This window comes from Callospermophilus lateralis, chromosome 6 (genome assembly GCF_048772815.1).
Source record: "Callospermophilus lateralis isolate mCalLat2 chromosome 6, mCalLat2.hap1, whole genome shotgun sequence".
Classification (NCBI taxonomy): Eukaryota; Metazoa; Chordata; class Mammalia; order Rodentia; family Sciuridae; genus Callospermophilus; species Callospermophilus lateralis.
Window position 1 is genome coordinate 10,533,204 of NC_135310.1, and position 27,142 is coordinate 10,560,345.

Below are 27,142 nucleotides of genomic sequence, written 5' to 3' on the forward strand. Positions count from 1 at the left end.
GGGACCCTTGACTCTGTCTGCAGGCTTGTGGACTAAATAAAAGGTAACGGATCTTAAAGGAGAAACCACTCCCATCCAGTGGTTCTCAAAGTGTGGCCTCCAGACAGGCAGCATCAGCATCATCTGGAGCCTGGCTGGACATGCAGAGCCTCGGCCCCACCCCAGATCTGATTCATAACCCCTGGGGGTGGCCCTGCAGCCGCGTTTTAACAGACTCCCAGCTGGTTCTGATGCATGCTCAGATTGAAGAATCGATGATCTAATTGAATGGTCTGGAATAGGACCATGTTGATGAGCAATAAATGAGTCTGTTTAGATATCTCAGACGATCCCATTGTTTATAACTTCACAATTATATTGACAGAAATAAAACAAGAGCAACAGCAACAACATGAGTTGCTGTTACCATAGTGCTTAGTACCTGGTTAGCCCTCAACAAACATAGGTTTAATGAGTGGGCGAATGGATGACCACATCAGTGAAGCTCTCCTTCAAAACCAAAAACGATGAATGATAAAGTTAAAAACCATTCTTCCCAATTTTTCTTTCAAATGATCCAAAACAAAGTAGCCAACGTGGACAAATCTGAGATATTCCAATAATTATTCAGGTCCAATTATTTGGACCTAAAACTGAGTGGTCCAACATGGTGGCCACTAGTCACATGTGACTACTCTATCGAGCACTTGAAATATATGGCTAGTTCAGAATGAAGGATAACTGTAAGTACACAATACACCAGATTTTGGAAATTCAGCTTGCACACACAGACAGACAGACAGACAGACACACACACAGCATGAAGTATTACATTAGTACTTTTTATATTACATACACATTGAAATAATGGCTTCAAAATTAATCTCACTTATTCCTTTCTTACTTTTAAAAATTTGTTCTTTGTAGATATATGTGAGGAGTAGAGTGCATTTTCACATATTATATATATATATAATTTATATATATATTACATATATAATTTCTCTCTCTCTCTCTCTCTCTCTCTCTCTCTATATATATATATATATATATATATATATATATAGTACGACTGGAGTTACACTGGTCATGTGTTCATATATAAACATAGGAAAGTTATGTCCAATTAATTGTATTATCTTTTCTATTCCCTTCCCCCATTCTTTCCTTCATTCCCCTTTGTCTATCCAAAGAATTCCTAATCTTTCTCTCCCTTGTTGTGGATCAGCTTTTACATATCAGAGAGAATATTGGGCCTTTGGTTTTTGGTATTGGTTTATTTCACTTAGCATGATAGTCTCCAGTTCCACCCATTTACTGGAAAATGCCATAATTTCATTCTTCTTTATGGCTGAGTAATTGTGTATATATAGCACATTTTTTTAATCCATTCATCTGTTGAAGGGCACCTAGGCTGGTTCCATAGTTTAGCTATTATAAATTGGGTTGCGATAAACATTGATGTGCCTGTGTCACTGTAGTATGCCGATTTTGTTTGGGTATAAACGGAGGAGTGGGATAACGGAGTCAAATGGTGATTCCATTCCATGCTTTCTAAGGAATCTCCATACTGCTTTCCAGAGTGGTTGCACCAATTTGCAGTCATGCCAGCAATGAATGAGTGTACTTTTTCCTCCACATCCTTGCTAACATTTATTGTTGCTTGTATTCTTTTTAAAATTTTTTTTTTGTAGTTGTAGATGAACAACATACCTTTGTTTTATTTTTATGTGGTGCTAAGGACTGAACTCAGTGCCTCACACATGCTAGGCAGGCGCTCTGCCACTAAGCTACAGCCCCAGCCCTATAGCTTGTATTCTTGATAATTGCCATTCTGACTGGCCTGAGATGGAATTTCAGTGTAGTTTTAATTTGCATTTCTCTAATTACTAGAGATGTTGAACATTCTTTTCATGTATTTTTTTGACCACTTGTATTTTTTTCTGTGAAGTGTCTTTTCAGTTCCTTTGCCCATTCATTTTTCATTTTTTTTTTTTTTTTTTTGTGTGTGTGTGTGTGTGTGTGTGTGTGTGTGTTAAGTTTTTTGAGTTCTTTGTATATCTTGGAGATTAATGCTCTATCTGAGGTGCAGGCAGTAAAGATTTTCCCCCATTCTCTAGGCTCTCTGTTCATGTTCTTGATTGTTTCCTTGGCTGTGAAGAAGCTTTTTAGTTTAATACCATCCTATTTATTGATTCTTGATTTTACTTCTTGTGCTTTAGGAGTCTTGTTAAGGAAGTCGGTTCCTAAAACAACATGCTGGAGAGTTGCACCTATTTTATCTTCTAGTAGGTGCAGGTTCTCTGGTCTAATGCCTAGATCCTTGATCCATTTGAGTTGAGTTTTGTGCAGGATGAAAGATAGGGTTCAATTCATTCTACCACATATGGATTTCCAGTTTTCCCAGCACCATTTATTGAAGAGACTATCTTTTCTCCAATGTATGTTTATGGCAACTTTTTTTAGTATAAGATTACTGTATTTATGTTGGGATGACTCTGTGTCATCTATTCTGTTTCATTGGTCTTCCTGTCTGTTTTGGTGTCAATACCATGCTGTTTTTGTTACTAGAACTCTGTAGTGTAATTTAAGATCTGGTTTTGTGATGCCTCCTGCTTCACTTTTCTCACTAAGGATTGCTTTGGCTATTCTGGGCCTCTTATTTTTCCAAATGAATTTCATGATTGTTTTTTCTATTCCTTTCTCACTTTTAAAATATCACTGCTATGAAATGTGCAATTACATACATGACTTGTGTTATATTTCTAGTGGTCATGCCTGCCTTTCAGTCTCTCTCCAAGTGTGTCACATTTCAGTTTTGTGAGGGCCACAGGGGATTCAAGCCGGTCTTTATTCTATTTATTTTTATTATGTGTAAAAAGTAACTCACCTATTCACTTACTCAGGGATCAAGTGTCTATCCTCAAGGAAAATAAAGAGATTTTTTTAAAAAGTGCACATTCCAAATTGTGAGGGTAAATAATTTGGCATACATCCACATGGACTTCTGTTTTCTCCTGGAAAGTGTTATCTACAATTTCCAAAGAAATGTTCTCCACTTCTGTCCAGCTACAGAAGCCAAATGGGAGCCTTGGGAGGTAAATTTGTATAAGTGGAAATCGGAAGAATTTTTTCCTTATGAACATGGTGGTAGGAAGTGCCCTTGTGGGGTGACACCTCAGTCTTCCTAGGAAGCCCACCCTGAGCCCTTTCCTCTCTCTAGGCTGCAAGCCATTCCCAGGACTGCCCACATCCAACTGCACCACACAGCAGAAGCTAACCGACTCGTGTTCTTAGGCAACGATTCCTAACCTCAGAACTTATCTGCCAGAGACAAAAACAAACAGTTAATCTACAAGGTACCAAGTTCCCCTTCCAGAAGGGAAGGGAGATACAGCCCTCATAAATGCTGAGGAAGGTGGGAAGGTAAAGGGTGTGGGGGTGCCGTCCCTGGCTGAGTCCCAGCGGGTGAGGACTGTGGCAGAGTTCAATCACAGACCTGCATGCGGACCCCACAGATGACACCTCACAGGGTCCCTTGTTCACAGAGCGTGTGAGCACCTAAGTGACACAGGGCATCTGCGATGACAAAGATCCTCTTGACAAAGCTCTACTCAGCCTCCTCTGATCACTCTTCTCAAATAGGCCCTGACTTTGGGCTTCTGCATTGTCCAGTGTTAGCAAGAATCCTGCCAAGTCCACCCCCTCCTAGATATCCGGTCCCTCTCATGTACCTGAGGGGTTCCTCAGGCCTTACCACCCTAGGGAACATCTGACCACCTGGCCTGCCTTCCGCCAGAATCCTGCCAGCTAGTGGAGCCAGAACGGCCCTTCACCCCTGACCTCTCCCTTTAGCAGTTTCCACCACTGAGCCGCACCCTGGTCCGACCACTCTTCCTTGTGTTTGGGGTTGGGCCTGGTGTCTCTTCCCTACTGGGCAACCTCACCACACTGGCCACCATCTCCTACCTGGTCTCCCTGGGTAGAGTCTGCCTTAGCATTTTACCCACGCCCTCAACAGTCTTTTCTTGAACAACAGCAGGTTAGAATCATCAGGGACATGGTGAGGTGTTGTTGGCAGGTGGCTCTTGGCCAAGTCCCATCCCCCCTGTCATCAGGAGCTGCCCCGCCGTGTGGGAGAGTGGGTCGGCTCCCTTCAGTTAAGAACAAGCAGCTCTGCCAAGAGGGGCTGCAAAACCCATGGCTTCTCTGGCTACAGCTCCTCTTACCTATTCCACTGCCTCTGGTGCCCAGCGAGGCCCGTCCTCCTTTCCCACCACGCGGCCCCTGCCCGGCCTGCTCTGGCTGCTCCCAGTGGTCCCTCACCCCTCCTTACCCGGTCACTTCCTCCATCCTCAATATGCCCTTTGCTTCCTCTTACTCCTGGGCATGCCACCTTTATATTTGGAATTTAGAGCCTGTCCACTCTGGGGATCAGCCGCCTCCGGGGATTTTCCCCTGAAAAGCCAGTCTTGCCTCCCCTCCTTCAGCACACCCAGCAGGCTCACGTGTGGTCAGATGACTGTTCCTGAGCCCCTTTTACCCACCTGCTGACCTGGATGAAGTCTTTGGCCTCCCTCTAAAACCTTCCTGACTGACTGACTCCTTCCGTCACTCAACAGGGCTGCGGCTTGATCACCTCACCTTATCCTCCGAGCCTGCCAGTCAAACTGCTAACGATAGTAATAGGCAATGAGTCATTTAAATATCTCACTTATTTTCCAGTACCTACTTTTTGCTTACTGAATTCACAGGGGTGCGTATGTAGGTCTGCATTCTAAAATGAACAGACCACGTCATTCCTTCTGTTTAAGCAGCTGAGCCAGCTCGACAACCTTCCCAAGTTTTTCAGTTCCTGAATTTTTGCAGTGAAGCAAAGGAGAAAGAAGAATTTATTTCAGAATCAGAACACTAGAATAGATCTTTGCACACAGCAGGTCTCCTTTACAGACACTGAAAGTGAGGCCTAGAGAAGATAACACACTTCCCAAGGTGCCACAGGAAGGGCAAAGGTTAGGATTCAGGCTCAGCCAATCGAGATACAGATTCTGTGCTCATAGTCATATACTTTATACTGATAATACTGACATAGGCTCTGAAATATGCAAGCTCTATCTGAAGAGAAGGTCTTTATTAATATGGTCATTTTAAACAAGTAACAATGAGACATAAGATGCCGCTCATCTCATAGGTACTTCAGGGAGGGAGGTTATTGAACCCAGTATTCAAATTTGAAGTTAGCTGAGCTCCTGAAAATAAGGAAGTCCTGAGAACTGGAGAGGAGATGGACTCCGACGGTCGAGAGGAAGTCACCAGGTGGGCAATGGGCAGCCGCAAGGCTCTGTGCCTCAGCTTTTCTGTGGTACCTGCCATCTTGTAAGTGCGGTCCTGGTCTATAGGTGGACTGGGGCCTGAGAGCATGCATTTCTCACCTGCCCCCAGGCGTTGTGGATGCTGCTCTTCCAAGCACCTCACTTTGAGCAGCAAGGATTTAGAGATTCTGTTTTCGAAGAAAACAGTCAAAGGAGGAGTACATGACACCTGGACTTGGAGTCAGACCCCAGAGTCAGTCCTGAGCCTCTCACCGTTAGCTCCACGTGAGCACGGGCAGGTTTCTCCCCCTCTCTTTCTCTGAGCCTCATCTGAAAACCAGAGGAGCTGCCCAGGAGGATCTCTGGGATGGCTGAGGTCTCTTCGGGCTGTAATGTCCCGTGACTTGGCACACTGCCTGGGACCAGCACTCCTGGAGGAAGACAGTCCCTGGGCACAGGGAGCTGCCGAGCACCACGGAGGAAGCCGGCCCTTCAGTACCCCTGGATGGCAAGGTGGGTCTCGGATTTCCACCAACCTGCTCCAGAGCGCTTGAGCCTACTTTGGACCATGCTTTTGAACCACGATCCCAACTGTCCTGTTCCTGTCGTGGCACTTGACTTCTTCTCCTAGTGCTTGTAGCCGTCCCCGTCTGCTCTCGGGGTCGACCTCCTCCTAACCCTGGTTCTTGCAGCATCCTCCCCGCTGATGGCTTTGGGCATGAGAACTGAGTACATCCACAGCACATCTCCATCTTTTAGCCAAGCATGTCTACACTGCTCTGTGCCGTCACTGTGCTGATTTAACACACACTCGTAGGCAGTGACACTGGTGCTGAGAGAGACAGAGAGACCTCCCCCTATCTGAATCGCAGAACCGTTATTGCTTTTAAGGAGGAGCTTATTCTGTTAAAAACGTGCTGCAAAAATGGATCAAGGAGCTTGATATCAAATCAGAGACTCTGCGTCTGATAGAAGAAAAAGTTGGCTCTGATCTACATACTGTGGGGTCGGGCTCCAAATTCCTCAATAGGACACCCATAGCACAAGAGTTAATAACTAGAATCAACAAATGGGACTTACTCAAACTAAAAAGTTTTTTTCTCAGCGAAAGAAATAATAAGAGAGGTAAATAGGGAGCCTACATCCTGGGAACAAATCTTTACTCCTCACACTTCAGATAGAGCCCTAATATCCAGAGTATACAAAGGACTCAAAAAATTAAACAATAAGATAACAAATAACCCAATCAACAAATGGGCCAAGGACCTGAACAGACACTTCTCAGAGGAGGACATACAATCAATCAACAAGTACATGAAAAAATGCTCACCATCTCTAGCAGTCAGAGAAATGCAAATCAAAACCACCCTAAGATACCATCTCACTCCAGTAAGATTGGCAGCCATTAGGAAGTCAAACAACAACAAGTGTTGGCGAGGATGTGGGGAAAAGGGTACTCTTGTACATTGCTGGTGGGACTGCAAATTGGTGCAGCCAATTTGGAAAGCAGTATGGAGATTCCTGGGAAAGCTGAGAATGGAACCACCATTTGACCCAGCTATTGCCCTTCTCAGACTATTCCCTGAAGACCTTAAAAGAGCGCACTACAGGGATACTGCCACATCGATGTTCATAGCAGCACAATTCACAATAGCTGGACTGTGGAACCAACCCAGATGCCCTTCAATAGATGAATGGATAAAAAAATGTGGCATTTATACACAATGGAGTATTACGCAGCACTAAGAAATGACAAAATCATGGAATTTGCAGGGAAATGGATGGCATTAGAGCAGATTATGCTAAGTGAAGCTAGCCAATCCCTAAAAAACAAATGCCAAATGTCTTCTTTGATATAATGAGAGCAACTAAGAACAGAGCAGGGAGGAAGAGCAGGAGGAAAAGATCAACTTTAAACAGAGACATGAGGTGGGAGGGAAAGGGAGAGAAAAGGAAAATTGCATGGAAATGGAAGGAGACCCTCATTGTTATACAAAATTACATATAAGAGGTTGTGAGGGGGAAGGGAAAAAAACAAGGGAAAGAATTACAACAGATGGGGTAGAGAGAGAAGTTGGGAGGGGAGGGGAGGGGGGATAGTAGAGGATAGGAAAGGTAGCAGAATATAACAGTTACTATATGGCATTATGTAAAAATGTGGATGTGTAACCAATGTGATTCTGCAGTCTGTATTTGGGGTAAAAATGGGAGTTCATAACCCACTTGAATCGAATGTATGAAATATGATATGTCAAGAGTTTTGTAATGTTTTGAACAACCAATAAAAAAAAAAACGTGCTGCATCTGTACGAGGTGCCCATATGCAAGTCAAACCTTGACCTTTATTAAGAGAGACATTTGGGGTGGGGAGTCTGTGGAAAACAAAATCTCTGGCTCCTTCCTTCCCTTAGAACCAGACTCTTCAAAACCTTGTGGTATTTCCCCAAATACCATAATTTTGAGTTGTGACATCTGGTTTCCACTTTGCTTGCATTTTGTTTTTAAAAGAGACCATCAAGATTTTTGACATTCTGAGCCCCCACCCTGCATTTGTGTGGGAGATTCACTGCCTACTCTTCCCTGGCACCAATACGTGCTGGATGGTTCTAGCATTTTCCTCCAAACAAGAAATCTATCTTCTTCCTTTCCTTTCATTGCCTCCCCCTTCTGCCCTTCCTCTTCCTAGGATGTTATTTTCTTCCAAAGCCTCGGTCTCCCCCAGGGGGTGCCCAGCATGGGAGGCTCCCCCATCTCCTGCCTAAGCTCCTTCACAAACTCCACAGAACACGCAGACAGCGGAGAGGTCCCCAGAGGGCCTCGGTATCCCCAGGCAGCTCCAAGAGGGCAGCTGGGTTGCCGGGCTCTTCCTACGGGGCCTCCTACTCCAGCCTCTGGGGCCAGGACTCTAGCAGCAGGCCTCTGGCTGTGGATGCTGACCCAATGCTCCGTGCCTGAGCAGCGCTTGTGACCGAGAGTCAGCCGGGGGCACAGGGAAATTGGAGGGCTGGATGCACTGCCTGCCATCTGCAGAAGGAGAGAATACCATCCAGGGGAGAGGGAGGTGTCCTGTCCAGGGAGCCCAGAAACCTCCTGTTCAGGGCCTGGTTCCCAGGCCAACAGGATGGGGCAGGAGGGGCAGCAGCTAAGGGCGTGGGTGTGAGCACAGATGGAGCAGAGCAGGATGCCCAGCTCTGGCCAGACCACCCCTGGCAGCCACTTTCTGAGCACTGGCTTCCTCACAAATGAAATAGGGACGGCCACAGCGTCTGCAGGTCATGGAGGGCTGCTGGGTGGGTTGAGACAGCACAGGACAAGAGGGTCCCGTGCTGCCCACGAGAGAGCAGCACACAGGGACATTAGCTAGGACCCTGTCCCGCCTGCTCACCCCCACCCAAGAAGCCAAACTCCCAAAGATACAGGAAAGGTCCAGAGAACGTTCTAGTTCATGGGCACAAGTGAGAAAGTCCTAACGCTCCTTCAGGGACAGCCTAACATCTCTGGCAAGAGCACGCAGGGGAGAGAGGACAGAGGAGACAGAAAGGAGCCTCAGAGGCAGGTGTCATTGGACTCTGAACAGAGCGCGGGGGGCTAGGTGCCCAGGTGATCACTGTGAGCATCATGCACAGAGACAGATGGTGGCGTTTGGGAGGTGAGTGGGAAGATGCAAATAAGAATTGGGGAACATGATCAGAAAATGTCACCTTCTGAGAAAAAAGCTATCCAAGTAGTCACCTAGAACACCTGCCATTTTGACCTGCCAATGTCGGGGGATGTGTGACCACCAGTATGGACAACGAGGGTACAGCACCCAAAGTGACCTCACGGTATTTGGGAGATTTCAACCCAGATCAATCACAGCCAACACAACACTCCTTAGGCAAAAAATGAATGAAACCATCAAATTTTAGGGAAACTTTATGGTGAATAGTATCAACATAAATAATCAACATAATCTGAAACTAATAATGGTTAAAAAAAAAATCCCAAACCCACACACCTCACATAGTAGAAAATTGAATCAGCAAGAAAAATTGCTGCAGTATAAATCCTACAGTGATGCCCCCACATCAATGTTTATAGTAGCTCAGTTCACAATAGCTAAGTTCTGGAGCCAACCCAGGTGCCCTTCAACAGGTGAATGGATAAAGAAAATGTGATATATATATATATACACACACAATGGAATATTGCTCAGTCACAAAAAAGAATGGCATTATGACATTTGCTGGTAAATGGTTGGAACTGGAATATATCATACTATGTGAACTAAGCCAATCTCCAAAAAAACAAAGGCTGAATGTTCTCTCTGACATGTGGATACTAACCTACAACAAGGGGAGACTGAGAGTAGAAGTTCAGTGGATTAGACAAAGGGAAAGGAAGGGACAGGAGGGGACAGTGGAATGACGTGGACATGACTTTCCTATGTACATACGGGAAATCCCACAGTGAGCCTCACCGTTGTGTACATCCACAAGAAGTCAATTTTAAAAATGACCACGGGTAAATGGCAGAAAGATCAATATTGGGAAGGGGGCAGGGAGTGGGAAGAGGGAAGGGAAGGAGAGGTACTGGGGTCTGGACTAGAACAAGACATGCCTGTATAACTATGTCAAAATGGATTCTCCTGTCATATATAACCCAGAAGAACCAATAAAAAAGAAATAAAAGTTCCATAAGAAATTTTATGGTGGCCCCTTTTCATAATACTAAAAATACTAGATCAATTAAAAATCTTGGATACCGATTTTACACAGAAAAGAAATTGCTCCAATAAAAGTAATTTTAGCTAAATAAAAATGGAAATGGAAATAGTTTAGCTGCAATAGAGAAAACGGATTCAGGTCTTACACTGGCTTAAATTGCATCCTCCTTAGAGAGTATTTTCTCCTACAGAAATTCATCAGTGTCATTAAAATTCCAATTAAAATGCTTCTACCCTTAAACAAAGACTGATGCTGTCTTCAGGGAGAAAAACTCCAGCAAGTCCCATGGACGGACCGGCACTTCCTGCTGTCCCAGGACACTCACTCCCAGGAGAACCTGGGACGGTGGCTCCAGAGCTTCCCCGGATCAGGAAGCTCTGTAAGGGGCTCCCTAAACCCCCCAACAGGAGGCCCTTCCAAAGACTAATGGAGGAAACAACCTAAGACGCAGCGCAGCGGGCCGGGCCGTGGCGACTGGTCTTGTATCCCCCCAGAACTGCTGAGTGGTGACACCCTGGTCAGATTGGGGTTGGGGAGATAAAGAGGAGGAGGAAGGCAGGGGAGGGACAGAGAGGAAGACGGGCACGCTGAGCGTGTGGGGCAGAGGCTTCTGCCAGGTTGGCCAAGGAGCAGAGGGGAGGCCTGGTCCTCCAGCTGGTGCCCAGCACAGGTGAGATTTTAAAGGCCCCGCTGGCTTCCCTAGACCTGATCCCACCCCACCTGACAACGGTGGGACCCTCACGTGGTCTGCGGGTGCCCTGGTCTGGGGAGTTTCCTAAGCTCTGAGCCTGGCTGTGGGAGCCGAAGGGGCCCAGTGCCCGTGGCACCTGCCGCCCACTCTGGGCCAGCTTCCTGGGTCCTGGCATCCTTGGGATTGCGGAGATCCCAAGGAAATGACAACGGCCACTAGGTGGGCCCGTCCCTACCTAACTGCAAGGGAACGTTCCAATCCTGAGATCACTGGCACCGCAGCTCATCCATTTTTCTCTGACCCCGATCAGTTGCTGAGTATCTGTCGTCCTCAGTGAATTGATCAAATCGAGTTTCTGCAACTGAAGTTTCCCATGGGGTCCCCAGTGACCCCTGCAGGGCCTTTCCTGGAAGTCCACTCTGTTCTTCGATGTCTTTTTAGCTGTAACCTAAGTTCGGGAACATTCCTTCAGAAGGAAGATGGGCAAGGCCCTTCCAGACCTGCAGGACAGACCCTGGGACCCTGGCTCTTCTGCAGGAGTCTGAGGCAGGGAGCTGTTGAAATCCTTGGCAAAATTTCAAAAAACTACTCACACGGCTGCTGCCAAGTGGCTATTCTGAGCTTTTGGGAGTAAGAGAGATACAACAGATCGTTAGAATTAATAATTCCAATAAGAAAAGGTTTCCAAACCTCATTTTTCATTTTTCCTTCTTTACCCAGGCAGCACAAAATAAATGCGTTAAGATTTCATGGAGGGCTGGGGCTGGGGCTGGGGCTCAGTGGCAGAGTGCTCGCCTAGCATGTGGGAGGCGCTCTGTTTGATCCTCAGCACCACATAAAGATAGATAAATAAAATACAGGTATTGTGTCCATCTACAACTAAAAAAAAAAAAATTAAAATAAGTTTAAAGAAAAAAGAATTCATGGGAAAATAATCCTGTTTCCTGAAGCCAGAAGCCAAGCAGCCCCCACCCCAGGACCACCCGCCCCCCAGACTTGCCAAGACTATCAGGAGCCACCAGCGAGGTGGCTCCAGCTCTGCCCCTTACTCCCGCCGCGCAGCAGGTCAAGTTACATGAGCCTTGGACCCTGATGAGAACCACACAAGATGCTCACCGCGGCTCCCACTTACAGACAGACGCAGAGGACGAGGTCTGGAAAGGGGTGCTGTGTCACTCGGCTGGAGAACAGGAGCTGGGATTGCCCCAGGGGAGTGACTCCAGAGCCCTCGCCTGCCCTCCGGTCAGCTCCTTCTGTCCCCTCTCCCTCCCCTCCTTCTTGTTTGGCAGATTTATTGAGGTATAATTTACATACTAAACAGCGACCCACTATAAGTATACAAGTCAAGGATCGCCATGGTCTAATTTTAGACCACGTCCATCACCCCAGGCTCCTTCTTTACAGGGACAGTCCATCGGTACTCCTAGCCCCACCCCAGATGATACTACTCTGCTTTCTAAAGATTTGTTCTTTCTGGATATTTGACATAAGTGGAACACACAATGTAGTCTTTTGCATCTGGCTTACCTGACTCAACATGCTGATTTTAAGGTTCACCTATGAACCTTAAAAAAAAGTGTATCAATACTTTGCCCCTTTTTATTGCTCAATAGTATTCCTTTGGGTGACTACACCACATGTTGATCGCCAATTCATCATTTGATGGACAACTGGGTTGAGTCCACTTTTTTTTTAAAATATTTTTGTTGTTGTTGTTGTCAATGGATCTTTATTTATTTATATGTGGTGCTGAGAATCGAACCCTGTGCCTCACACATGCCAGGCAAGTGCTCTACCACTGAGCCATGTCCCCAGCCCCTGAGTCCACTTTTTGACTAGTCGATATAAAGTTGCTGTGGATACTCATGTACAAGTTTTTGTGAGGACATTTTCATTTTTCTTGGCTCTATGCCTAGGAGTGTAGTTGCTAAGATCTATAGTAAGTAGCTTTTTGAAGGACTTTGAAGAACTATTCTCCAAAGTGGATGTGCCATTTTACATTCCCACCAGTAACCCGCGAGGGTTCTAGTGCCTCCAATTCCCCACCAACGTTTGTCAGGTCCGTCCTTTTGATCAGAGCCATCTATTGGTGGAAAGTGGGAGGTGCCTTGGGGAGTTCTGATCTGCGCTTCCCGGCAGCCAAGATGCTGAGCGTTTTCATTACTCACTGATCCTTCATGCGCCTTCTCTGGGAGCTGCTGTTCCTACTTTTAATCATTTCTCTGTCTGTGTCTCTGTGTCTCTCACCAGTGTAACTAAAGCCTTGCCACTTGTGTTCTTTTCAGAGAGCCAACGTTGGGTCTCATGGATTCTTTTGGACTGTCCCTCTGCCTTCCATCTCCCGGATTTCCTCTCTGGCTCACTGGATTCCCGACTCTGCTTGCTTGGCATTCGGTTTGCTTGTGTTTTGTCTTCAGATGGGAGCGTTGGCGCTTCTCTGTGCTCCATCAGACCCCAGTTGGACCTCAGAGAGGGAAGAGCCGGTGTCGAGGGCGGCCTGAGGGGGCAGCCCAGGCAAGGCAAGCAGGACAGGCCACTCTTTAACGCTGCCAAGTCCAGAACCATGAGATGGCTGTTTCTGAAACTTCTGCTTCATATGGAAGGGATCTGTCCAGTGGGTCATTTCTGCTTTGCAAAGGTGCTGCCTCTCCAGTCCCTCTTCTTTCTTTCACAGTAAACCAAGTTCATTTCCTCTGTCCCCAGATCTAGCTCTCTCATGGAACCCATGCCCAGGATTTAGAAATGGGGCACAGCCGGTTCTAGAAATACCGCTCCGGGATTATCAACCTCTGCGACCGTCAGTCCTCCTCGGCTTCCTCAGTGCCAAGGAGGACAGAAGGAAACTGCGTCTAGAATCTGAATTTGCAACAGAGAACCCCAGTGTTTCGGTCACTTCCAGGGCAGGAAACCTGTCCCTGGTCTGGATTTGGCAGCTGCTCCCTTTGCTCTCTGGGGAGCAGCAGGAAGTCACGTACCCTCAGCGCAGTGGCTGGGCTCGTGCACTGAGTAGAGCTACTTGCTGGTGGAGTGTGGCAGAGACTGGGCATCTCGTTCTGCCCCTTGAAGGAAACCAGCCTCATCTCCCTCTGCCCAGCGATGGAAGGAGCTGGGAAGAACAGGGCAGGGACCTGGAGACCTGGGTTCTAGGCTCCAGCTCTGCCACTCGTTCAAGCCCTTCTTTGGGGCTTTGTTTCCTTATTTATAAAATGGGTGCAATGATGTCATCCTCACGAGGTTGCCTGATGGGAAAACAATGTGGGGTGGCCGTAATGGGCTTCAAGACTGATGACAGTGCTATCACAGGTGAGGCTGTGTGTGAATTGGCGAGCCTCATCCTAAGCCCCAAGACTGAGCAGCTAGGAAGGAAACTGTCTTCCTCATGGCTGCTTCTTCCTTTCCCCTTCTCTCCTCAGGTCACAAGAAGGCTGCGTATCAGCAGATGTCAGCATGTGCTCCCACGATTGACTACTGCTCTATTCCCAGATGACAGGGATGAAAGATGAGGCCAGGGACTGAGGGAAGGACACAGCTGTGCTTTGGCATTTGGGGAATAGTAAGACCAGAGTGGACACTTTCTAGTAAAAGCCACACTTCAAATCTGCTTACACCATAAATAAGAGGATCTCGCCAGCTTTTGTAAAGGCTGCAAAGGGAGGTCTGTGGAACAGGAGGGAAGCATCTCTGCCAAGTGGTTTCTCAGGCCTTTGTGTTCGTGCTGAGGGATCCCAGTCCCTCTGCCACCCAGGTTAAACCACTGACACTCAACAGCAAAGCCAGAGTCACAAGTGCAGATTTTAAGAGCATTAAATAGCCAGAAAAAGCACTCTTTTTAATTAAAAAAAAAAAAAAAAAGGTTTCAAGAGTCTATTGTGTGAGCAATTAGGATCTGTTTAAATACCTCCAAAATGGATTAGTGTGGACATTTTAACCCCAGGCTTTAATTTCTAAGGAAAAAGAGTCATTCATCTCAATAAACATCACAAGTATATATTGTTCTTGTGCCTAATAAGGGAAGTGCTGGGTCCCAGGAGGATACACAGGACAGCAGGCTGAGGAGACTTTGTTAGGAACTAGCTGAGCCACAGTGACCGCCACTGCAGATCTGTCACCTCCGAGGCTGGTCATGAGAGCAGGACTGGACCCGGGGCTTCAAAGAAAGACCTGGAACTGCGCTGGCGGGTGGGCCCTGCACAGCCCCATGCCAGCAGCCGGGGCCTCAACCCTCCCCACCCAGCCTCCGCCCCACCTCACATCCCACCTCCCATCTGCTCATGCCTGACCCCTCACGGTCGCTCCCCCCGCTGGCCAGCGCCCTGCCCCTCCTGCATGGGCACCTCAGCCTGTCCTGCCCACTGGGGTGGCACAGGCGGGAGGCCACGGGAGCCAAGGGCTGGCAGGATTACCTATTTGTCTTTCCAGGTCAGCGGCCTCATCCGGCGTGGCTCGTGGGAGGACTCCGGGGTCACTGAAGCTGGTGCGAAGCAGGGTCCCCATCACAAAGAAGAAGAGGATGCCACCGACCACGGGGATGGCGGGGGTGATCTTCACCGCTAGGTACGGACAGCTGCCAGGGGCGGGGCAGGGGGAGGAGAAGAAAGGGAACGCGGTGTTAGTGGGCAGTGAGCGGGCACCCCCTTCTGGGACGCCAAGACTTCCCGGAGGAGAGACACTGGTTCCTTAGAAACTGAGAAGTCACACCTAGGGGGCCCCGCCACTCGCTCTTGTGGACCCTCCTTCCCCAGCGGGACGGCCGCACCCTCTGCCTCCCCAGGAGAGCAGCTGGCAGAGGCTGGAGATGGTCCTGCTGGCACAGCCAGCCTGGGATGTGCAGGGCGGTGTACGTACCCACGGGCCCCTTGCACTGCACACTCCAGGTGTTTACAGTCTGCGGCGCCCACTGGCCCTTGGACTCACATGACAGAAGACATGAGTTAGAACCGTCGGCATCAGAACCGGCCTTTCCTGCTCGGGTCCAACAACTCTGCCAGCACAAGACCTCGAGGACCGAGTTCATTTGCAAAAACTAAGAAACATTTTCCAATATTTTTTGGAGGTAATCTCTCCAAAAGAGGCTAAGGGGCTAAGGACATGAACCTGTAGGGGAGTCTGAAGAGGCTTGAAGGGATTTCAGTGGCTAAACCACACTAAGTCCAAAAGGCATTTGAGCTACCAATCGATGAACAATTCTTTTCATTCTTTTAGTGGTTGGATGACTTTTTTTTTTTTTTTTTTTTTGTACTAAGGATTGAACTCAAGCGTGCTCAGCCAGAGCCCCATTCCCACAGCTTTTTATATTTTATTTTGAGACAGGGTCTTGCTAAGTTGCTTAGGGCCTCACTAAGTTGCTGAGGCTGGCCTTGAACTCACAATCCCCCTGCCTCAGCCTCCAGAGCCACTGGGATTACTGGCTTGGGCCATCACACCCTGCTGTTTAAGAGACAGGGCCTTGCTCTGTGCCTGGGCTGTTCTCCAACTTTGGACTCTAGTGATCCTCCCACCCCAGCCTCCCGAGTAGCTGGGACTACAGGTGTGCCCCTCTGCTAACCCTGAATTCTGTGGTGAGCTGGGTGATGTGCCTCTGGACAGGCTAAAGCCTGCCCCAGGCCAGCCTGGGAGCTGGCACTGCCTCAGCTCAAGGAGTTTAGGAGCTGGGCAGGTCTGAGCATTAGGCCTGGCTCACGGTCACGGCTCCTGGACTTCATGGAGAGGGAGGCAGACCTGAAAGTCGACACAGCACCCAAAGCTAAGTGAAGAAGGGCTCTGGCATGACCACGGTCAGTCTCTTGTCACCACGTTGGGTGACACCATAGGTACAGAAAAACATGATGTCGCCTCCTCAGAGGTCCGTACAGCTGCTCGAGATGGCCAAGAGCAGGAGGTGCAGGACCTCAGTTCTCCGCTCAGGACTCGGAGGTGGACGGGGGCTTGGTTCTGGAAGCCTTGGGACCAGCGCCCCACGCATGCTCCAACAAGACATCAAGGGAGGCTGGCACCAGTCGGGGCCCAAGGACCACAAGCCAAGAGCCCCTTTTCTGAGACCACAACAGAAAATCTGGCCCATCAGCCTTGGGGTCATACACGCTGCTAATTGGACAGTGACTGAAATGAGGCCAAAGGCCTTTGTATATCCTTAGTCCTGCCGAAGTTCAGAGACGTCCCCATGACTTTAAGAAGGTAGAGACTGACCCCAAATGTAACTAGGTGGACGGCCGGGAGGACCACCAGATAGAGACACAAAGCTACAGCATTTCCATCCTCGCTGTCCCTGCTCCCACACCAACCACCTTGCAGAAACAGAACAAAGCAAAACCACCAGGAATCAACATGGTGGACGGCCAGGTGAGGCGTCTCTCCACAGGCTTCTTGGGAAACCAGAACACACGAATAGCTGCCGTTCTCACCTCAAGGTAGCCCACCCAGACCCTCGATGTGGCCCTTTCTGCACCCTCATGGGAAAGAGAAGGCAGCCAGGAGAGTGATAAGACAGAGAGCTTGCTGTAGGAAAAAGGGATGATGAAAGTTTGACCTAAAGAGCTCCCTGCTGTCCTGCAAATGTGTCCCCCAAACTTCACAGGTGGGAAACTTAATCCCCAAAGCAGCCGTGTTGAGAAGCTAAGTCTTTAAGAAGTAATTAGGTCACCAGGGCTCAGCTCTCACCAATGGATGCGTGTTACCATCATAGGAGTGGCCTCCACGCTGCAAAAGTGGGTTTGCTATGAAATCTGCAAGAGAAGACTCAGTGTCCAGGCCCTTGCCAGATGTGGGCCCTTGACCTGGGACTTCCCAGCCTCCAGAACTGTCAGAAATAAATCTCTGCTCTCTTTTAGTTACGTAGCCTCAGGCATTCTATTATAGCAGCACAAAATGAACCTTCTCTGTGTAAGTGTTCACTCACGTTAGGGAAAATTTTCTTTAATCCAACTGATATTGTTTTATATAAAAGGGAGTCACTGTTTTTCCTTGGAAGTTTCTAGTTAGTTCTCTTTAACAGGCTTCTGTCTTTTCTAAACCTTTTGATTTTATGCTTTTAAGTGCTGAAAAAGCTTCAAGTTAAATATTGAAGAGAGTAGGGACACATAATCAGGCAAATAGCACTCTGTTTATACTCCTGGACCATAGAGGAAATCTTTTCCTGCAACAGAGATCTCTGGAATTTTAAAAGATGGCGCCATGCTGTGGTGTGGGCTAGGCTCCGGACACAGAACTTGCAATTCAATTGGAGACATGTGGAGAATAGAAAATCTCTTCAGGGAATGACCATTTTCCTTTTAGAGATTCAATATAAAGTGACAATCAAAATCTACTTAATGATGTGTTGAACTCAGAATCCAAAACACTGGTGAGGGCTACGACTCTGTATAGCATGTAGGACAGCAGGCTGTAGAGACAGCACTTCTTCAGGGCAAGGCTAGTGGGCTAATGGGGCACATTCCACAAAGGGTTGGTGATAAGTGTCAACTGCTGCCAGTCTGGTGTCTCAGCCTCTGACTGAGACATCAGCCTGGGGTTAATCTAACCCAGACTCCAGGAGCTCATTAAAGGAACTGCATTGTGACATATGATAGGACATTAGCTTTTTGCTCTTATTGTCGTGTAAAAAGCAGCCTCACATTCTATTAAGCCTTGAAAAATGTGCTAGTCTATCACAATCAGAAATAAACAACCCATGTCAAATTTGGGCAAAGCAATAGGCCAATGTCAAATTTGCTGACATTGATAATGTCCTCTTCTGAGGACATGCACTGAAGTATTCAGGAGTACAGTGCCACGAGAGAAATACTGTGTAGAGAGAGAAAATGGGATACATATTCACAGCAGGTGCTGGGTAAAGGGTATGTGCATGTTCTCTGTACTATTATGATGATTGCAACTTTTCTGTGAGTTTGAAATTAATCCAAATAAAAATTAAAAGAAACACAAACCATATTGAAAACGTGAAATTAACCTTGGTACTAAACAACAGATTTTATGTTACGTGCATTAGCCTCACCTGCATACATACATAAATGTCTGTAGGTGTTATGGGTATGAGGTGTCGTCCCCAAAAGCTCCTGTTATGCAGGACTATTCAGAGGTGAAATGATTGGACTGTGAGAGCTGTCACCTGATCAGTTCATCCCTGTTTTAATGGACTGACTTGGAGGTACCTGTAGGCAGGTGGGGTGTGGCGGGAGGACCGGGGTCGCTGAGGAGGTGCCCTGGTAGGGTGCATCTTGCCTGTGGCCCCTTCCCTCCACGCTCTCTTCCTGACCCCACCGTGAGCTGAGGAGCCGTCCTCCGCTGGGCCCTTCCCCCGTGAGTGCTGCCTCACTCAGGCCCAGAGCAATGGAGTCGGCCACTCATGAACTGAGTCCTCTGAACCCTGAGCCCAAATCGACTCTCCCTCCTCTAAGTTGTTCTTGTCAGGTATTTGGGTCACAGGAATGCACAAGCTGACTAACACAGGAGGAAATTCTTTTTTTTTTTTTTTTTTTAACACAATGGCTAGGTAAATGATTTGTGTAAAAGAGAATTTTCCAGAAAAACTCATAACTAGACATAATTTGAATAATGGCAGAGAATAAAACAGGCCCCTGTCTTTCTTCTTTCTCATTATTAACAAATTTGAATGAGAAGACATTGGCGCAGTGGACAGCCCTCCTTGGGCAGCTGAGAGGTGAGCCAGGCGGAGCCTGGTGGCAGGATGCGTTCCCCGTCCAGGGTCTACAGTTGTGACTTCTCCTCTCCGTTTCGCGCCTCCAAGGGAAGATACTTCAGAACGTCCGCACCCTCCCGTGAAGGTAGATCTTGGTAGATCTCAGGTTTGGGCATGTTTGTTTTTCCCTTGTGGGGTCTGAAATGTACCTTGGCTGACCTCAAAGCCTGCCTGTGCCAAGTCACAGAGGTGGCCTCTGTAAAGCCAGCAGTGGTAATGAGTCCCCCTGGCCTGAACTGTCCCCGTGCGCTGCAGGTAGAGCTGCCGTCTTCAACGGCTACCCGACTAATGGCCGTGACGATGCTCTAGAGGCCTTTCCTGGCCTCCCCTGGTGAACGGCTGACACTCAGGAATTAGAGATCAATGGCTTTAACTAAGGTTTCTGTCCCCTGGCACATTTTCACCCTGGAGACAGTGCATTGTGGTTTAAGTTATTTGCACTGCGCGCACTTCACCTCTTCAGTCCTGTTCCTGGAGAGCAGGGAGAGGAAGAGTAGAGGTGACCTGCAGGGGTTCCTTCTGCAGCTGGTGGTTGAACAGGTGGCATGAGTTCAAGCAGACGTCCCTGTCTCCCCGGCAGCCTGCTCCTGCTCTGCGTGAAGACTCAGCCAGGCCTCACAGCTTCTAGCTCATAATGGGAAGGTACAGGAGTCCTCTGCCCCTTCAAGCAGCAGGCATTCAAGTAAATAAGAGTGCAGTCGCCGTGGAGACTTCCAACTGGACTGTAAGTTGAACCCCCTCCGTTCCCCGGCTGGCCAGCTGCAGTTCCTGGCCCCTCCCTGGCTGGAGCACAAAGCAGATGGCGTGGATGGGGAGGCAGGAAGGTCCCCATTGGAACAGTTCTGTCACAAGGTGACTTTGCATGCTCCAGTCTACCTGATGTTTAGAACTGAATTTCCATAGCGCGCATCTGTGAGTTTTTCAGAAGCCTTGATGGGAGCCTAAGTTCATGCCCATCTGGGCCACGCCTTCCTCCTCCCACCCGGGGCAGCCTGTGTCCTGCTTGGCCTCCATGCCTGTCCTCCTGGGCACCTCTCCTGCATCTCCTCTCACCTAGGATGGCTGAACAGCCTCCCCATCCCTCTGTCTGCCACAATCTGTTGTCACTACCAAAGCCAGGTCAAATTCACACATCTCTGCTCCCGAACCTTCAATGACACCCCCTTTCCTGCTAAGTGAAGTTCAATTCCTTAGGTGGTACCCAAATCCCGAAGTCTGTTTCGGACTCCTCTCCACCCTCTCCTCCATTCCTCCTCTCCACACACAGAGCAATGGCCACATGAACTCCCCGAGTTCTCAGACAAGTGCCCTATGCCACACCCTCTGGCCTGCCTACCCAGCTCGTGTGTCTCAAGTGTCCCCACCTCGGTGTGCCAATGCTCCCTGGCATTCAAGCTGCAGTGCAGCATCACTTCTTGTGAAGACTGTGAGCAGTCTTGTCTCCCCACAGCAGAAGTGATTACTTCCGTCTCCGAACGCCCAGGACACGTCATTGGCTCCTCCCCTTTGGCACTTGTGGCTGTCTGTGGACCCGCTGCATGACCTCACGGGGTTGAAAGTCACAGGGGTGAGACTGGACACAGTTCCTCTCTGCATCCTCCCTAGCACCTAGCGCGGTGCCTCACGCAGGGTAGAATACGTGTCATGACTGATTAGCCTTTGTTGAGTAACTGAACAGATTCCATCTCATGGATTTTACTGTGACTCAGAAAAAAGAGGAAGGTCAAGTTGGCCCTCTACTTGACAGCAGTGGTGTCTGAAACCTCTCTACCCCTCTGAGCCGGCTGGAGCCAGTGACTTCCTCCACTGAGCATGTCCCCCTTCATGAGGCTTCCTCAGCTGAGGCAAGGAGAGATGCTCCTGGGCTCCGTGGGCTGAGGGAACCTGGAACACTCCATCAGCATCCGCAAGCCCCTCTAGGACCCTCCACACTCTGAAGTCCTGGCAGATGAAGCACCTTATGTGGGTCCAACTTTGTGCAGTACTAAGTGCTTGGTGACAGTTCCCTTCTTCTATCAGATTTTGTGTGACAAAGGACAGTGCTAAGTCCCTTGGAAACCCTCAACCATCCCTGTATGACAGCAGCTGGGTTCATGCCCCTAAACAATATGATCTGTGATGCAGGGACACCTTCCAACTGCTGCTCAGGAAAGGCAGAGCGTCCTTGGCCCTTCTAGTAAACAGGCAGACCCTGCCCATGGCCATGACCGTGAAGGCGGCCCTCCTGGAGGAGGCGACTGAGGGGACGTCTTGGCCAGCCCTCGGCCCTCAGCAGTGAGCTCGGCTTAACAGCTGCAGCGCTGCGAGCAGCAGGGAGAGTTCTCAGCCCCAGCTCGGGCCACTGGGAACCAGCTCCTTCGCATTCTGAGCAGAGGTGGGTGGGATCTGCGACTCTGAGAGCCATCTGTGATGGAAGACTCCCCCCGAGGACTGCAGACAAGACGATGACACAGCTGCCACAGATATAAACACCAAACGGAGTCCTATTTCTGTCTCCAGAATTGTGACCTAGATAGGACCTGGGGCAGCGCAGCGCGCAGGCCTCAGGCATCTCCGTCTTCATAAAACCTCAACTGGAAAGGGACAGGAGGGCAAAAATAAGAATCTGAGAACACGCGTTTCAGGACATAAAAGAAATTAGCTAACGTAGCACCAGACAACACAAATGCTAAGGCACTGAGGCTCCCTCACAAGGCTTGCCCTGCCACCCCGCCCCACGGTGCAGCCCTGTGACTTGGATATTGGGGTCAAACACCTGTGGGCAAACCGTCGGCTTGTACATTTCAGGGAAAGAGGCCATGCTCGGCGGTAACTAGAAAAGGCAGCATTTCCAAAAGATGACAAGGACTTATTGAAATGCAACAGCAATCTTCTCAAATCTTTAGGAGAAATAATTTTTTGTGTTTTGATGTTTATAACGTGAAAAGTGGAACTGTTCTCTGGGTGCTGGGCTGAGGCCACACAATCAAGCATTTGCAGTGAAAATATAGAGACAGATGTAAATTACTTTACCCCCAGGTACTGACTCCCGGAATCAACACCGTCATTAATTCTGCATTCAGAGACTGGGTCACGGGAAGAATTATACAGAAAGCTGATTCCTTTGACAAAAACCCTGAGACAAAATTAATTCCTTAAGCATTCAGTTAGGAAAGCTGGATTCCATTACCGGGCAGCTAGCTCCCTGTTTTTCCATAAGGCAGTCTTTAGGAGAAGATTAACGTTGCTTAAAAACTAAACAAGACACAACAATATGAACAAGATGTAGCAGAGACACTGGCCTTTGGAGCAAGAAGTAGAGAATCTTTTCCTATAGCTAAACAATTGGTCATCTTTTAACGTTTCTCTTTGTCTGCAGATGGGTGCACGTACCAAAAAATCCTGTTGATAGGAGTTCACGACTCCTCATGAACGACAAATGGCCTGCCTGAGGTGTTTTTGTTTGATTCTCTGTATGAGTGCATGGAGGCCAGCTGTTCCCTAGATGTAGAACTGAGATACCACGAATCACCACACAGGAAGGGGAAGTGGCCGGGCTTCGCTGATGCTGCACATTAAGTGGTTCCTATGTTTCAGAAATCACGAAACAACCTGTTATTTTTAAATTTCAGATTCTTGATCACAATGCATTTCAGTAATAAGTAGCTACGGCAAATGATCATAAAATACAATAATCCGAGCCAGTGACTCACATGTCTCAAGTACAGCAGAGCAGCACTGTGATAAATAGAGGTTGTAAGGATTGTAATAAAAATGATCTTTTTTCCTTGTCAGATGAGTCATTGTAAAACAAATGTATTTTTCACTTCCAGGCAGGGACATAAGCACCATTCATTTCGTGGTTTCTTGCTTAATCGCATACTTAGAAATATATCTACACCATAAGGCAAAGATAAGTACATTACTAGGAGACAGAGAAAAAAAGTAGATTGTAAAATAATATCCATTTGGCTCCATAATGGGAAGAAACAAACATTTCACCAAAGCTCCCAGAGTGACATCCCCTACAGCCCCCAGCATCGGGAAAGCCCCTTCTCACTAACTATGTTGACCACCGCAGACGCACATGAGGACGAGTCTACTGCTACTTGTACTGAATAACAGGACCCAGGGAGTGAAGAGGAAGAATATGAAGACAGAGTCCCGGAAGGAGTTGCTCAAAGTAGACTGGGAGGTGATCCTGGGCCCTCGGAGCTCACTGGCCTCACCGTACCCAGGCTCTGTCTGGCTTTCTTATGTGAGAACTGTCACTTTGGGGCTTACTAACAGAGAAGGGAGGTGAGGGCCACCCTGCAGGGGAGAGGAAAGCCACCTAGGAATCTGGTTTTTCCCTGCAGATGTGGAGTTCAGCTGGAAGTACTCAACACAGTCTTGCCTTCTGCCTGCGGAGCTCCTGGGGAGGAGAGGGCTCCAGACCCCCGTACACAGTGGGCAGAGGCAGGAGGCCAGGGGCTCTCCAGCTGGGTGGTCACACACCTTCCAAATGTGCAGGAGAGAAAAGATGTCATTATTCTTCACTAGGGGCCTCCAAGGCCACCCAGGTGGATCTACTTATAGATACAGAACCTGGGCCTCAATAGCTTAAAAACAGGTTTCAAATCATAGTGTGTAGACAGCCCAGCTTCTCCATCTGCTATTGAAAACGGGAAAGGATTTGTTAGGGAAAATTGTGGTGTTTCAACATTTTAGCCAAGTGAATTTGAGTTACGTTTAAAATTCCAGGAAGCCAGGGGCTTCTGGGTAGGGCACAGATCACAGGGAGGAAAGCCAACATTTTCTGCCCCAAACTGGCTCTCTGCCTGCTAGGCCAGCACTCTACCACTGAACCACAGCGGCAGCCCCAACTCCACCATGTTGCTTTCAGGGCCTCATGGAAGCATAAGGAATTGGCAGCCTGGGCATGGGCCCTCCTGGTCTTTCTCAGGCCAGCTGTAGTGTGAGGCAGAGGCCTTCACGTGCCGAGTGGCTAGGGTGTACACTGGGGATTTGCTCTGGTCCTAATACAATTCTAAGCTTTTCATTGCTTCTGACTGTGCTACATCTGAAAGGGTATCCATTCTGCTTCCGTTTTGGCAATGCTGTATAGAAAAGTCTTCACAAGCCGGGGCCCAGTGGTGCACACCTGTAATCCAACAGACTCGGGAGGCTGAGGCAGGAGATGGCAAATTGGAGGGTGGCCTTGGCAACTTAGACCCTGACTCAAAATTAAAACTCTTTTTAAAAAGAGGTGAAGGGGCTGGAGATGTAACTTGATCACAAAGCACCCTGGGTTCAATACCCAGTTCCAAGAATGAAAAGTCTTGGCAGGATTTTAGCTCTCTTCACTATTCTGATTTCACCAAATGTAAGGTACCCAAGTTTTAAGATGTATCATTCACGGAAAAAAATGGGTTAATAAGATAATATTCTATAATTACATGTAAACTTTACTCTCTGGGGTAAACAGAGAGTATTTGTGTATAGTGTATAGTGACAAAAGAGTGAGTGCGGTCATGGGGCGGGGCAGCCTGACTCCTGAATCTCTGCCCACCTTGGAGTATCGGTGTCAGAGGTGGTTCACGCAGTGCCCTCCCAACACCAGCCACAGCCACAGCATCCAACCCTCCCCTCATTTCTGCTCCTGCCCTACAATCTATTCCCTGCACAGACCCGGAGCACTGCTTTCAGAAAAACAGTTTTCAAATCATAGATGCACATAAGGACACTCAGGGCCCAAGCCCAGGGGCTCTTGGAGGTCCTGTTACCTCTCTGCTTTGACCTCATGGTCCACTTTGCCCTCTTGCCATTCACTCCCTCCACATGACCTCCTGTGATGCTCAGACCATGCCAGGCATGGCCCTCCTCAGGGCATCTACCTCTGCATGGAACTCCCTTGCCCGGGACAGCCACCGAGTTCCTCCAAGCCCTGGCTTAGATTTCACACTGCCGTGGAATCTTCCCTAACCACACTATGGAACTGCAGAATGGCCCATCACAGCCTGGTCCCAAGACCAGCATCCTCTCTCCCAGCCTCCTTCTGGTCATTCTTTCCTCTTGGCTCCCACCCCTCATGGTGCCCACCCCTCTTGGCACCACCTGGACTGACTTGTGTACCTTCGTACTCCCACAGTAAAGCTCAATTCGGTGAGTTTTGTCTGCTTGGTTCACAGATGTAACCCCAAGGCCTAGAATTTGGCCCAATACATAACAGTTTCGCTTTCAATAAATGTTCATTAGTTTGTTTTTAATATTTTTATTTTAGTTGTACACAATACGTTTATTTAGTTTATTTATTTTTATGTGGTATTGAGGTTTGAACCCAGGGCCTTGCGCGTGCTAGGCGAGCGCTCTACCACTGAGCCACAACCCCAGCCCAAATATTTATTAATAAAATGAAAAGTATCTTTAAAAACATGAGATCCAAAGTAGGGTTGACATGATTCAACTTGTGTTTCAAAACACATTGGTATCCATAATTGGAAGAATGTGCCCTAAATTATTTCCTTGTTTAAAGGTAGAACAGTGATTTTGTGCATATGTGATTTTGTGTGGTTTCCAAATTTAATTAAAGCACAGTTATTTTTACAGTGGAAAAATATATTATTAAAAATAAATTGTATAAATACTCATTGAATTTAAAAAAAAGAGAAAATTGTGAAAATATTAAAATCAACCCGCGCTTCGAAAAAAACCTGAAGTATCAATATAGAAGACGCATGTTCTCTGTTGGATGAAGCCCTTGGTTTTTGCTGGTGGCCTTACACTACCCCAGTGAGATGGCTGGGCTCCAGGGTATGGAGGATTATCTCTTCAAGCATGCAAAACCCAGGTCCCAAATCAACTCTAGGCCGTATGCACTTTCTTATGGGATGTAACTATGAAAAGTTCTTCTTTTACCGTATTTGTGGACTTCTGTATTAAACTGGACATTTATATATTAAAGGCAGAGACAACTACACCTAGGCATACCCATTTCACAGGAAAGGAAAGATAGAAGGAGAGAGAGAGAGAGTGAGAGTGAGAGTGAGTGGGGGGGGGGGGTCAATCAATCAAGAAGACAGATGAGGAGGCCTGAAGACCTTGCAACCCTCTCTGGCCCAGGCTCCCTCACTTCCCACCAACCCCTGGAGACCCGGAGTCTCCTATTTGAGAGAAATTCCTTTTTGTTTTCTTGGGTTGGGGCTGGGTCCAGGGATGTCATCTTGGGAAGGGAGCCTCCAGGAACAGAAGTATAAAAATACACAATTAAATCTCCGCACCTGGCAATACTCACAAAGTCGAACCCAAAGCTGAACACCTCCCTGAATGTCCCACCAATGAGCAGTGTTGGGAATGAATTGTCCAACACTGAGACACTCTCGACTCCATACAGATTGATTTAATCATTCTATGTTCAAACACCCTTTGGGGAAGGACAATGGTCCTGCCTTGCTTTGAACTTCACAACGAACATCACTGAGTCCCTTCCGTCCCCAGGAACCACTGGGGGATGTCGGGGATGTCGCTTAGGGACCTCTGGTGCTGATGGTGTCACTTAGCACATAACTTGCTGGCGTGGGCCTGTTCCCTCCTGCCTCATAGCCACAGGCCTTCCTGGGGCTTCAGTCCCCAGGTGTTTAAAGCAGTGAACACAGCTAAATGCACACCTGAGGATTGGCGCACGATACTCCCCTGGCACCTGCCCTACAGAACAAGGCCCAGTGCCCTGGGACTGTCACTGCACAAAGTCCTTTTCTTCTAACATCCAGAAGCTACTGCTACAGAAAGATGGTCTCAGACG

The 27,142-nt window shown here is 48.1% G+C and overlaps 1 protein-coding gene across 2 annotated transcripts in view; it reads right to left on the reverse strand.

Annotated features, from left to right (window-relative positions):
* The window catches only part of Zdhhc14 (zDHHC palmitoyltransferase 14), a 254,567-nt gene that overhangs the window by 84,483 nt on the left and 142,942 nt on the right, over positions 1-27,142 (reverse strand). For both annotated transcript variants that reach the window (XM_076859408.2, XM_076859407.2), the window contains exon 2: positions 15,092-15,252. In XM_076859408.2, the coding sequence (XP_076715523.1) occupies positions 15,092-15,252 (161 nt within the window). The remainder of the gene's footprint in view (positions 1-15,091; positions 15,253-27,142) is intronic.